The 13,209-nt window shown below is 47.2% G+C and overlaps 1 protein-coding gene across 1 annotated transcript in view; it reads left to right on the forward strand.

Moving 5' to 3' along the window:
- The first annotated feature begins 3,126 nt into the window (after positions 1-3,126).
- ENTPD1 (ectonucleoside triphosphate diphosphohydrolase 1) overlaps positions 3,127-13,209 on the forward strand; it is a 32,518-nt gene continuing 22,435 nt past the window's right edge. Inside the window, exon 1 of the mRNA XM_054205931.1 lies at positions 3,127-3,353. Coding sequence (XP_054061906.1) covers positions 3,338-3,353 — 16 coding nt within the window. The 5' untranslated portion in view covers positions 3,127-3,337. The remainder of the gene's footprint in view (positions 3,354-13,209) is intronic.

Here is a 13,209-nt window from a genome sequence, read left to right on the forward strand (position 1 = left end):
CGTGTGCCAGTGCTTGCTCACTCTTGCTCCTTTTCCCAGTCCCAAAGGCATTCATCTGCAAAACAGCAAATTCTAGATGTCTATAAAGTTTCACGGTTTTAGACACATGCAAACACACACACACAACTTGTGTAAACTTAAAGGAACAAGATGACTGAGATTAAGCTCTTACTATGGCTAGGAAGAAGATGGATTTTTTTAAGATATATTTTGTTCCTTCAAAGTTGCACAGGATGCTTGTTTTTGTCCTAGGAGTAGGAGAGTGGCACTCCTCTGTTGTTTTGCTATTCTTACCCCCAGCTCAAGATGTGTGGAAACTACATCCTGAGCTCTCTGGTTTCCTCTTTTTTTATTTCTGTGTTTTCAAGCTTCCTCCTCTCACTGTCTGGAGCCTTATCTGAGTACAAATGTCTGCCTCCGGGACTGCCTTTTTTTTTTTTTTTTCCCCTCGTTTTGTTTTCTTATGGAAATGACTGCAACACAGAAGCTGCTGTTGCCTTTTGCTGGTTTGTGGATTGGAGTGAGAGGTTTGCCCCAAGGCAGAAGGACCAGCAGGCAGAACCAAACTGCTCCGGATCTGCAAATCTGGATCTGACCCTCTGTGGAAGAGGAAGTCTGCATCTCATGTCACATGAGGCAGGCGACAAAGTCCACCCTTCCCCTCTTCTGTCACAGCCAAAGGGGGAAGGTTTGTCTCATCACTTTCTCTTACATCTAAACTGAGCGGCTGCGAAATAGCGTGCAACGTTGTTCTCTGCTCCTGTAGCTGTGAGTACTACACACGTGTTTATCAGTCCATCACTTAAAAGTAGATAATCTTCAACTCAAAAACCTCTTTCCCGCAGCTCTGTGAAGGACCTGGATGTTTTTAGGTGTAGAAAACCACAACTGTCTGTCACAGTTCACAGCAGCTCTTCCCCACGGGGCTCTTACGCTCCAGGTGACAACTTCCTCTCGTGTGAGAACGCCGCTGCGTGTTTCACGGTCACCGACTGATGAAGGCCTGTCCTTCTCCATAAAGGCTTCATCTGTCTCAGTCTGAAGCTGAACTTCCTCAGACAAAAAAAAACAACCCTGTCACTGGCTAACTTGTATAAAAGGGCTTATGGTAGATTTTGTTACATGTATGATTTTAAAGGATATGAAGTAGGTCAATTTGAGCACCCATAAGAGGTAGTAGATGTGGCTTGGAGTCATGTCTATTGGTCTTCTATTGGTCTTGGCGGGGGGGCGCTGTATATATCTTCCACTTGTTAAATTTGGACTCCTCAGCCTTGGGTGAGCTCTTTGATACATTCATCTGACTGATCTTCTTGAGTTTCTAGCTGTTGAGACAGTGGGTCTAAACACAGCCATCTGAAAATCAGTCCTAAATTCCAACTGTATGTTTTTAAAAACTACCTTTCAGTGGGATTTAATTCATTTAAGGGGTGGCATTTTTTTATATAACTGTTTTATTTCCTGTGATGACACTCTATCAGCAGGTATTCTTTGAAGAAGTCAGTGTGTGACTGGTACACAAGTGCTGGTACTTTTATGAGTCAATCTTGTTTAAAAAAGAAAAAAAAAGTCAATAGCATTTCTTAATTATAAATCTGTACAGTTGCTATTTATTACATTCAACACTTTCAAAGTTGTATTTATCAACTGCACTCTTATTTTCACAAGAACTGGTGTCTGGGTGACCAACACAATTACTTCTGCTATGCTAAACTCTTTAAAAATGTTGGCCTGTTGTCACTGGAGGTAAGGTCAGTTCGCCCTTACTTGGGCTGCCCAGGCCAATTTTTCTGAGTAAGATGACAAACACTTACCAGTGTTTGAACCAAAGCTGACAATAATTCAGAAAGAATTTAACTCACTAAAGCCTTAATTAGGTAGATTGTTTTATTTTGTAGATCCCTATTTTCCCGTTCCCAGTAAGATTATAAACAGGAGCGCTGTCTTACCAGATTGCAGTAATACAGGCTAGGTCAGTGTTTGTGGAAGAGAAAGAACTGGTCTTCGTGATGGGGCTGCAGTAATGAAAGGGATTTGAAATCCATGTCCAGATGTGGTTCTTCAGGTCCTACCACCAGCCTGCAGGACCCTGCTCTTCCTGCCTCCCCTCAGGGCAAGATCTTTGGAAGCTGGTGGTGGGCACAGAGCTGGATGGTGTCCAGCTGCAGGGCAGCGTGTCCCCTTGTCTGGCTGCAGAGAGAAGCCCCAGGAGCAGGAGGGTGAACTGGTAAAAGTGATGCCTCTGAAAGAAGACTGGGCTTTGGCACAGGCAGAGCATGGAAGCTGGATGTAGGTGGTGGTGGCCTGTGTTCCAGTGACTTCATCCTCTGGGTGACCAGTGGGAAAGGCTCATGGGGAGGGGGAAGAGCCCCAGGGGCTGGGAAGCTGGTGGCCACCACTCTGAGAAGGAAGTGAAAGAGCCAACTTCCTTTGGAGTGGGAGGCTGACAGATCCGTAGGCGGGAGCATGGGGGATGCATGGTGCCTGGAAATGTTAGAGGCTATACAGAAAAGTTGCTGAGACTCCTCCACTGCTGTCCTGTATTTCTTATTTGCGTGGAGTCAACCTGGGAGGTGTGCAGGGGCTCAGCAGGGATAAAAGGTGGGAGGTGGGGGTATCCCTTCAGACCTTCCTGGTAAGTAGCCAAAAATTGGCTCTTTCCAGAAGTTCCCCAAGAGACGCAGCCAGAGGTGCGAGCTCTTTCATGGGGCAGGCAGGTGCAGGAGGTGACTTGTCAGCAGTTACTGCAAATTTATCTCCTTTCATGGTTTGGGGTTTCTTTTGTGGGCTGGGCCTCATATCTGGAAACAAAGAAGGTCATCTTTTCTCAGGACAGTTCTTCTCTTTGTGTACCTCAGTGGTGCAAAGAGTATCTGCTCAGTCTTATGCAACCTAAAATAATAATAATAACAAACAATAACAACCCAAAAACCTAACAAAACACTTTCTCTCTGCAGCCAAAATGACATCTCCCCCGCGGAGCCAGCGATGTAACCCTGCTTCACTCCACGGCCCCAGCAGTGGTCCTTCCCTGGGGTAGCCCCCCGGGTCCCCCCCACCCCCGGCCGTGCGGGACCCTGCGACCCGGTGGAGGACCCCAAGGCGCTGGTAACCGGCAAGCGTGAGGTAATCTGTGCTTAGAGGAAAGCAGGAGGTCAGCCTGCAAGTTAGATGGATTGAGTCATGTAGAGTTAAACTAACCCCTCCCACAGCCATGGACCACTAAAGCGCCCATTTTCATGAGCACCTCTCACTAAGGCGGCTCGGAGCCGGCAGAGGCTGAGAAAGGAAGAGGGGGAGAGAGAGAAGAAGGAGGAGGGAGCGAGCACCGGCACTGATGGACGAGCCAAAGGGTGAGGAGAGAAGCGAACGGCCGGTCACCAAAAGCGGCCGGGACCCCCGGCGAGGGGGCTGGGGGTTGGGGCAGGGTCGGGGGTGGGGTACGGGGGGGAAGGCAGGGCTCGGCGGGGCACCCCCGGGCTGACGGCATCCCCAATTCATGAGGAGCTCCTTCAGATGTTGCCGGCTGCGGCATCCCCGGGCGGGCGCGTCCCTCCCTCCGCGCCCGCGGAGCGCTGCCGGCGGTGGGCGACGGCTCGGCGGCGGGGGCTCGCCTGGGGTGGGCGCAGCCTTGCCGCAGTCCTCCCCCCTCCCCGCGGGCGGACATCAGCTTTCAAGCCTTTGGACCCCTGGCCCGTTTCCGAAGGGACAATGTCAACTTGTGGCTGGGGTGGCCGGGAGGAGAGGGGGCGGCGGGCCGGCGGGTCCCCGGGCGGTGCGGGGGCGGCGCGGGGGCGAGAGGAGGTTCCGCGCCAGCCTCTGCCAGAAGTTTGGCCGCGTCAGTGCGAGGGATTCCCTTCCCTGGCCGGGCAGGGGAAGAGCCGGCGGTGAGTCCCCGGCTCCAGCCCCCGGGGCCGGTGCCGAGCTTCCCCGGAGCCCGTGAACCGCACTCAAAGGACGAAGAGGCGGTGGGGGGCGGACGGGACACACCAAAAAACAACCTCCCAAACTCGTTGGGAGTGCTGGCTATTAGGAAACGGCGGTGGGAAGCGATAGCTGTGGGGTTGGGAGAATTGCTGTGGTGGGTAACGGGGGGCTCGGGGCCAGACCTGGCCCGGGAGATCCCAAGGGAAAGGGGGATTCCCCCTTGGCAGCCGGCGAGCCCGCTCCCCTTCACTGCGGTCCGAGGGACCGGGGGAGGGACTCGGCGTGGGCTGGAGATGCTTATTGCACAGCAGTTCTCCTACGAGATATGTCTTGTACCAGGGTTTGCCTTTTATAATCAGCTGGCGTGCGGTGCACGTAGCAGCACTAGTCATCCTCAACGTTTGGCAGAAACATTTCCTAGTTTAGTATCAGCTTTTGTCTATCTGTGTGTCTTACCCGCTGTTCACAGCAACTTCTGCAATACGGTCCGTTTTCTCTACGGCTGACAGTGTGCGGGGCTCTAAAACACAAAGCAGGAACTTGGACAAATAGGCAAGAAGCAGTAAACTGGAAAAAGACCTGGGCAGAAACTTAGCCATTAAATTGACTGAGCAGCTTAGGAATTCCCACTATTTTCCCACTACTTTGATTTTTTTCTCGTTCAGGATCAGGTGGAAGTGTCTCATTTATCATTATTATGACAACAGGGAATCAAAATGTGATTCTTTTTTTTTTTCTTGGAATAAATAAAATGGTAAGCTACACCTCTCCATGTTTTTAACTTCATAGAATGTAACAAATGGCATTTGAGTGGAATAAGCATTTTCTCAGTCTGACGTACATCAAAATTGAAAGCGAAGACTGGCAGAAGGAGAAGGTTAGCTCATTAGTTTATGCAGTCATGTGTGAAGCTGGAAATTTAGAAATAATTTGCCTCTGCTGAGGAGGGAGATAAGAATAGCTTTGAAACCAGTCTTTAAAAAGTTTCATTCCAAAAATGAAATGTAATGCATGAACAGAGATGCTTTTCTAGTGAGGTGTGGAATCACAGGGAAGAAACTTAGATGATGAGAACTGATTTAGCAAATAGGACCAAATGAGTCTTCTTTTAGAAAGTGGGATTTTAAAAAGACAGAAGGAAACTGAAGAAAACAGACAGTTAGCGCTCGAGCTGATTGCAGAAGAGGTGGTGGTGGTGCCAGAACGGGCTGACCTGCGGAAAATGCAAGTCGTCTTGCAAGTGCCTAATGAAAATTGGTGCAATGAATAGCAAGAAACCACATTTCGTGTGTGTGGGAGAAGAAAACACGAGGCAGTGTTTTTGAAAACGCCTCTCGCAGTATGTCTTCCAGAGGCAGCAATCAATAGTTTCAACACGGGGGAGTCCAGGACGGGCAGCATCTCTCAGCTGCTGGGAAAGTCTCCACCTTGAGATGAGGCACGAATGCACACAGAGGGCACGTCCTTTCATCAGAAAGGAATTATTAGGGAGTGTTGCAGTGTCCCGGGAGTCTTGCCCACAGGGGCTGTAACAAACAGGTTTGAAATGCGACTCTTCAGTTTTAAGAAGCCAGTATTTTGAATATTGATACTGTCTCTACCTTGAAATTTGGATTAATATGCTAACACAGCCAAGGAAGAAATTCTGCTTGGGGTGCTACAGAGCAACAGATTGTATCAGCTATCAGTACAAACACCTTCTTGGGCAGAAAGTGTGGAAGTCTGAAAAAGATGGAGGGGGGGCTTCAGTCTAGGGAAAGCATGATACTGATCTCATGCAGACAGCAGTAAAAAGCAGTAAACCTTCTAAAACATATCAATTTTAACATAAAATATAGTGAACTGAACAAGAGGTAATAACTCTGGTTTGGAGCTCTATATACATGACAAATTAATCACAGCTGTCAGACGACTGCTCTCTTCAGACCAGTGATTGTTCCAGTATAGAAGGGTAATAAAGCAAAATCTAATTGGGGAAAAAAAAAAAAAGGGAATGTGAATGAAGATTGCAAATTTAAAGAATACATACTGACCAGCGCTCCAAAAGCAAGAATGAGGATGACGGGCTAGTTCATTCAGGCGGTGAAGGCGACAAATAGAAGTTAACACAAATAAATGGAAAGGAAATGGAGAAAGAGGAAATGGAGAACATCTGATAGAAAATGCAGGCTGTGAGTTGCAGAAGATTATTTAGAGATGGTAAAGATGTCAGGAGAAAGTCTAAAGTTAGCAGGACCAAGCACAATTCAAAGGAGACATTCTGTGTGCCTTAGGAACAAAATGATGCATATCTAGCAATTGCATAATCATTATGGAGGTGGAGAGGGTAAGATTTTAATGATGATGCAGAAAAAAAACCCCACAAAAGTGCTGGTTAAATAATTTTCAACATTTGGGGGAAAAATAAATTCTGATATGAAGGAATATTTCATGGAAGTATTATAACGAAGTAGCCCGTTTTGTAGATTTATGGTTTTTTGGTGAAAAAAGTTTTATAACAATTTGAAATTAAATGTGCCAAATACTTAGTGAGAAGATCTATGCTCAACAATGTTAATTTTCAACAAACCAGAGAAGAACACTAGGGATAGCCCAGGCAATGGGAAGGATGTTTTTGTTGACCCAATATCCCAGCAGTATGATGGTCGGTAGCCTGGAGAACTGTTGGCAGTTTAGTTTGACGTCAGTTCTATCTAAATTACTGGATAGATCTCCCCAGTAATCAAGCCTTAATAGCCAGTTTGATCATATTCTTTTGTTTTTGTAGAGGATAAGACTTAACAAAGTAGCTTTCAGAACAATGTTGTTGTAGAAATGGATAGTACTGCCTAAACAGGTAATGGCAACAAATACATCAAAAAGGAAATCCCAGATGGAAGCAAGCCTGTGAGTTCATGCGGTCCCCTCAAGCGAGCTTATTAATCTGCATCCTAGAATGGAGATAGTCCCACCTGCAAGAGTCTGCAGCAAGAACTTCAAGGAATGTGTTCCTTATGGTTTTGGAACTCGGCTAGAGAATGCATTAATAAGGGAGGGGCAGGGGTGAATATTTCAAGTACTGACGGACCTCTTCATGTGTCCTTGCTTTCTTGAAGGCTTTTTCTGTTTACAAAGTCAGTCAGCTGACTTAACAAAACAGATGTCAGACAAGCCTGACGTGATTCTCATTTGGGAAAAAACAGGCTGCATTTTGTCTTATGCGTGTTATCACTATTAACGTGCTCTTCTTGATTTATTTCTTCAAATGAGGCTGGAGGCTCATCAAAGTTTGGGGCGGGTGGAGGGTGGGGGATGACGACTATTCTTAAAAATTGAGTGAATATTGAATAAATATGGGCTGTAAGTTAAGGGACTCCTAAAGCCTGACTTCCCTGATGGTTAGGAACCACCTCACAAAAGGGGAACTGGAAGAACTAATCTCCCGGTTTGGTACTTGATAGCCACGGGGTGGATTACGAGTGTAGGACTGGGAAGGCAACAGGTCCTTTATCTGATCTGTTTTCCAGCTCATTATTTGCACTTGTTTTATTTTTCAGAGATGACAAATGTGGTTGAAAACAGTAAATATTCATATCTCCCATGTTTAAACTTCTCCACAGCAATAGATGCATTTCAGATGTTGTTCTGATTACAGAAGCCTCCCTATGACTCTCCGGCATCCACTAATGGATTAAGACCTGGATAACAACAGACCTCAAAAATAGTTATCAAAGGAAATAATCATTAAACAGCTGTGTTTTCAGAGGTATTCTGGAAGAGGCCTGATGGCATTAGGCAGTTTCAATAATGATCTAAAAAGTATAAAATCATTGCTGATTTACAGATGGAGTTTGTCAGCGCTAGGAGGACCAGTACAAATACCAATTAAGTCAGAGGAAAAAGTCTAAGGAAGCCAAGAGTGGTTGGAAACATAAAGAGCAAATAATAGGCTTCAAGCCAAGCTTGTAAAAGCACAGCTAATGCAGCTTCGGGAGGAAAATTGGACATTCAAATCCTGAATAGGCTAGAAAAATGTCCAGAAAAAATATGCAGAGAGGTGTGCGTGTGTGTATGTATGTGACAACCGTAACTCATAGTTTGTTTGCTTTATAAAGCAAACTTTTTTTTGTTTGGGAGAAAGTTGTCTTCTAGTCAACCCTGTTGTGACCACTGCAACCTGTGTGTGCTTCTTGACTTGTAATTACCAGAAATACATATAAAACCCTCAAGGAATTTTTCAAGGAGAAAGAATGAACGTAAGAGGCTGGACACCTGAAAAGGGGAAGGGTTACAGAAGCTGTAATAATGGCTAATCCTTTCGGCCTTTCCTAAGTTGTATAACTGGCTTAGTATGGTGCAAAAATATCAAGCTTGGTCACACTTCTTCTTTTCCTAAGACGTCTTTGCACCTTTAGCACCTGTGGAGTTGGGAGCAACTAGCAAACCCGATTGCGGGGTTAACCACCCCCGGGCTGGGTATTTTGTACCTTCTTATTAGCCCAGTGTTCAGTGACAGTGTTCCACGGAGCTGGATCTGGTTTGAAATGCGAGATAAGAACCAGGTCCTCAGCTTGGAAATGATCTGTTCAGGGTGGCTAGGATGTGGTTACTGACAGAAGTGTTTAGGCTGAACTTTGGGGTGACGTGAATGATACTGAGGTGACTTTGGAGAGTCAACCCATAAGGGATTAGGATTGCTTGAGACCGATCAAACTTAAACTTGTAAAATTCCAGATCATCTTCACAAGAGAAGCACCCCTGTTGGTTTTCTGAAAGAGGAGTTAGGTGGGACCATTTCTTAAATTGTGTTTTCTTATGGTATTGTCAGCTAGATGTGAGAAGTGGCTTCATCTCTCAGCTCAGTGGAAACTTCCCTTCCCTGAGGAGAGCTGGAGTTTTATCTATCGCAGGTGCTTCCATCAGCATTTCTTAGCCACAGAGCTGCTGCCAGTATGCTTGCATGGAGAGCAGCAGAGCCTAAGGGTGTGCTGCTACAGCCGGTGTAATTTCACATAAATCTGTGCTGCTGAAAGAGAAGAGAAAAGGCGCCTGTCCTTGTCCCCAGCCTTGTTCTTTTTTTTTTGCAGTAACTTTCAGCTTGTCTGGCTTGAAAGCCAACACCAGCCCAAGTGAGAGAACAGAAGGAGGGAGGGTAAAAGTCACTCGGATTAAAGTTATTGGGGAGGGCTTCACTGTAAGGCAAGGAAAGACACAAAAACAGCCCTGTGCTCTGAAACAGTGCTGCATTAGCAGTACAAATGAAGAAATGAGTTAAGGGAAAAAGTGTGAGAGACCAGATGGGAGGGAACAGAGTCGGCTAAGTGCACACTGAACAAATTCATCTGCTCACGTCCTCTCGTGCGTTTGCTCCCCCCAAATGCGGCTGGAAAGATCTGTTTCCCAGCCTGCTCTTTGGGCTCCTCGTCCCTCTGTCCCTTGTGCAGCGCTGGCTGTTCTCGTTCAAGGGCGGTGTAGGCAGTGTAGCAGTCACTGCTGTCACTACTCTGTCAGTGCTCAGCCACCACCAGCAATGCTACAGCTCTGCCTGGTGCAGTTCTTCTCTGAACCCTTTTGGGCTCTTCACTGTTCCCTTCCAGCTTGGGAAGAGCTTCCCGTGAGGATCTGCAGAGCCGCTTCACTCTCTGCCTTCACACTGCCTTTCAAATTCCCCTTGTAATGTCAACATCCTTTGTAGGCAGTGATTAATCTTCTGGTATGAGGAGACACGTGCCCATCAGTCTGACCCGCACTGTCCCATGCTCGCTTGTGACCTTCATCCAGCTGTACGCGACGTCTCTTCTGCCCAAGAAGTAACCCGTACAGGGTGGCTGGATGGTTTACAGGCTGGCACTCGCACCTCTGAGCGAGCGTTTCCATTTTGCATAAGTAGAAGTCAAAGGCTCCTAGTTCGGTTTGTATTCTCCCCTCTGTTTCTCGTCCTCCTGAGAATGCTTGCCCTGATCGTATAGGATGGTGAATGCCAGATTGTTCCTGGGGAGGAGGATAAAAAGAAAACAGACCTATTTTTACAAGGGAATGAGAATTAGCTTGTTTGGGTTTTTTTTTCATTAACTATCTGCAATCTCTCAGCCAAAGCTCAAACTGGAACTGGCCTTTGAGCTGCCTGAAAAGGTGAATCAGCAGCTCAGGACGCAGAAACCACTTCAACCCCTCAGTCAGCTCTCAGCGCTTTTGCACTGGGCTCGGCGGGCTCTTGAGACAGCGGTGGAGCGGCAGGAACTGCCACTACAGCTGCTGTGGTTTCTAACGTTCACTAATGGTGACACTGCAGCTGGGGGCAGGGGAGGCACCAGACTCTGTACCTTCCTGCCCGGGCTGTTGCGAGAAGGGGGAAGATTTCTCCCAAAAGTGAGGGGTGGAGGGAATTTGGAGACCCTGCAGCACAGCCGATGGGAGGAGAGCATCCCTGGTGGATGGCAAAGCCCAGGGAGCAGGCATGCAGAAGATGGAGCTCCTATACGGAGCATGGGCTTGGTGGTGGGGACAGGTAATGGAGCTGGATGTGTTCCTCTGCTGAAAACTGTCCCTTCCTCCTACCTGCTCCTTGCCAGAATGGCCAGCTCTTGCCAGGGAGCACATCTGCTCTTGGCCAGCCTGTAGCTGCCGGCTCCAGCTGCTTTGTGGGGAACACACTGGAAATCTGCAATTTTGCCTTGTATTGAGTGTGCCCAGTAAGTTGATCTACAGCTTCTATAGATTTTAGTCTTGCTTTCCTGAAATAGTATAGGAAGCTTGCTGTTTGTCAGCTTTGTCTGCGAACTGCAGTAAACGCAATACCAGCTGAAGCTGAAAAGAACTTTATTCTGGTAAATCTAGCGGTCAGGTTCTTGTTTACAAGACCTAGAAATACTGTTGTGACAAAAAGCATGAAAGCCATAAAGAAAAGAAGAAAAGAATGTTCCAGCAGTGTTGTTTAGGATTTATTCTGTCATTAGCCAGAGACAATTAAGACCTAATTTTGAAATGAATCAGTCGCAAGTTTAATTTAGCAAGTGGTTTTAACACATGAAGCCGGGTTGAGCTACATCTGCCCTGCCTGGTGAAAAGGACAGTCAGTCCTTTCCCACACTGCACTCGTGACTGTGTCAGCCCGACCAGAGAACTTAACCCATCAAATGTAGCCCGGTTAAAAAAAAAAAAGAAGAAGAAGAAGAAGAAATATATATATATATAAAAATTAGAAAAGGAATCTGCATTTGTACAAGCTCAAGGTAGAACTATGGCAAGAGACAGAGAGACAGAGTTAGGATAGTCCCTTTTTGTGGCAGAGCAAACAGAGTTAAGCCAACCGGGAAGCTAAACCTTTGCACTTCATCTTAAAAATAGTGGTTTACAACAGAAGCTGGCCCCATGCTATGAACTCCTTGTTAAAGACAGTAATTTTGCAGTTGCTTTTTAGGTTACAAAGCGTGTCTCAGCTCCAGAGACTAGTAATTTCTCTACCAATTTAAGGACCTTCTAGTGTTGCGGCCACTTGGTGTCTCTGAGAATGCTAACTGCATCCTATAAGCCTTGCTGGGAATAGATGCCTTTCTCTAAATAGGGATCTCAGAGAGCCTCTTCTGCCCATTTACTTCTGGGGAGACTGCAAGCGTAAATTTACATTGTAATCTACTCTAAATCGCATCTCTCAATTTTTTTTGTGTGGTGTAGCAGTTAGTCTTTATGTTTACTGGCATTTCATAGAGATTATATATAACACAGCAGGACTGCTGTTAGGTAATTCCTAGCTCCTTCATAAAAAGTAGGAAACTCTTACTTTACTGGTTTCTCCTACCTCCACCCCTGAAGTCAGACTGCGGGGAGGAAACACAAGGAATGCCTTCTTTCCTGCTACGGAGCTCCGCTGCCTCTGTTCCTCTTTTCCAGCATGTTTCTCCTAACCTAAATGACATTTTCCATTTTTCCCACATTTTTAAAGTGGTAGCAGAACTAGATGGATCTTGTAGTATGAGTTGCGTGTGTACTTTACTAGACCAATAATCTCCAAGTTGCTATGAGTCTGGCAGAACATGAGAAAACATAACAAAATGACGAAAGATGCATTTAAGAGTAGTTGTAGCCAAAGCGTGCTGCTTTTTCCTTGGACCCTGGGAACGCTGCCTCTCTGCGGGAGGGAACGTGCTGCGGGCCCTGGTTCCTGAGAGCTTCCCAGGCAAGCGGATGAGGTGGTCCAGGGGACAGAGCATCAGGCTGGCTACTTGCTGCTGTCTTGTGCTTTTCCATCACCTGGGGAAACGGGGCTGATGGTGCTGACCTCTGTAAACTGCTTGGCAGTACATGGCGGGGGAAAGCACTGTGACAAATATAAACGTTACGATTTGTTATTAGGGAAAGGCTGATGTTCAACAGACAGAAAAGTATGATGGTTGGCTCCAGCATTACCTGTTTGGTATGAGCTCCCCGTATGTTGTGGGCAGACAGCGCTGCTGGGAGCTGGAGTCAGCTGTGAAAGCCACAGAGTCGCGGGGAGCCTGGGAATAGCGGGGAAGTGGTGAGACGGTCCTGGCCTTGCTCGGTGTCTGTGTGCCGAGAGGAGGCTGCCACATGAGCATGGGAAAATGCGTGCGCACAAAAGCCTCCTTGTGCGTCTTGTGGTTCTGCTGTGGGATAATCGCAGCGCTCCTGTCTCACCAGGAGCTTCATGGGGGAAGCTGAGGTTAATGCCAGCCTTGCCCTGCGAGCCTGGGTGTACGAATGCTACCAGGTCTGCACTACACTGGTGACAATGGTCTCAGCCCCTGCTGTGACAGGGAGCTGCTCAGCACGTGACAGGCTGAAAACAGCTCCAGCTCTAACATTGTCACAGAGATCTTGGGTGTAAACTGTTTAAAGTCCCTCGTGGTGAGTCTGGTAGTGACACCCAGGGACAGGCTGCATTGTTCCTCTCTGGGACATCAGCATCCGCTCATTGCCAGCAGACGGCCGCTGGTGCTGCGCTCGTGTGTGATGTGCCTGGAGCTCTCTGCAGGAGACCCGGCTGCATCCAAGCAGCAGAGCTGCATGCAGGAGCAGACCCCAGACCAGCCCTAAAATCTGCTTTCTTTGCCGTTGTTAGGGTCCCCCGTAACCTAACCAAGCCACCTAACCTAACCTTTTCACAGCCACAGTGACAGCCCGTGAAACAAAGGTCCATGAACACTGTGCCCGTGGCAGGCATGCAGCTGAAGAAGCAGAAACACTACAATTGGCCTGAAGGAAATACGGATGGAAGTGTGTGTGTGTGTGAGAGAGAGAGAGAGAGGACTAGAAGAAGCAACAGAGCAAGTGTTAAAAGAAATG

This window comes from Rissa tridactyla, chromosome 6 (genome assembly GCF_028500815.1).
Source record: "Rissa tridactyla isolate bRisTri1 chromosome 6, bRisTri1.patW.cur.20221130, whole genome shotgun sequence".
In the NCBI taxonomy this organism is placed as follows: Eukaryota; Metazoa; Chordata; class Aves; order Charadriiformes; family Laridae; genus Rissa; species Rissa tridactyla.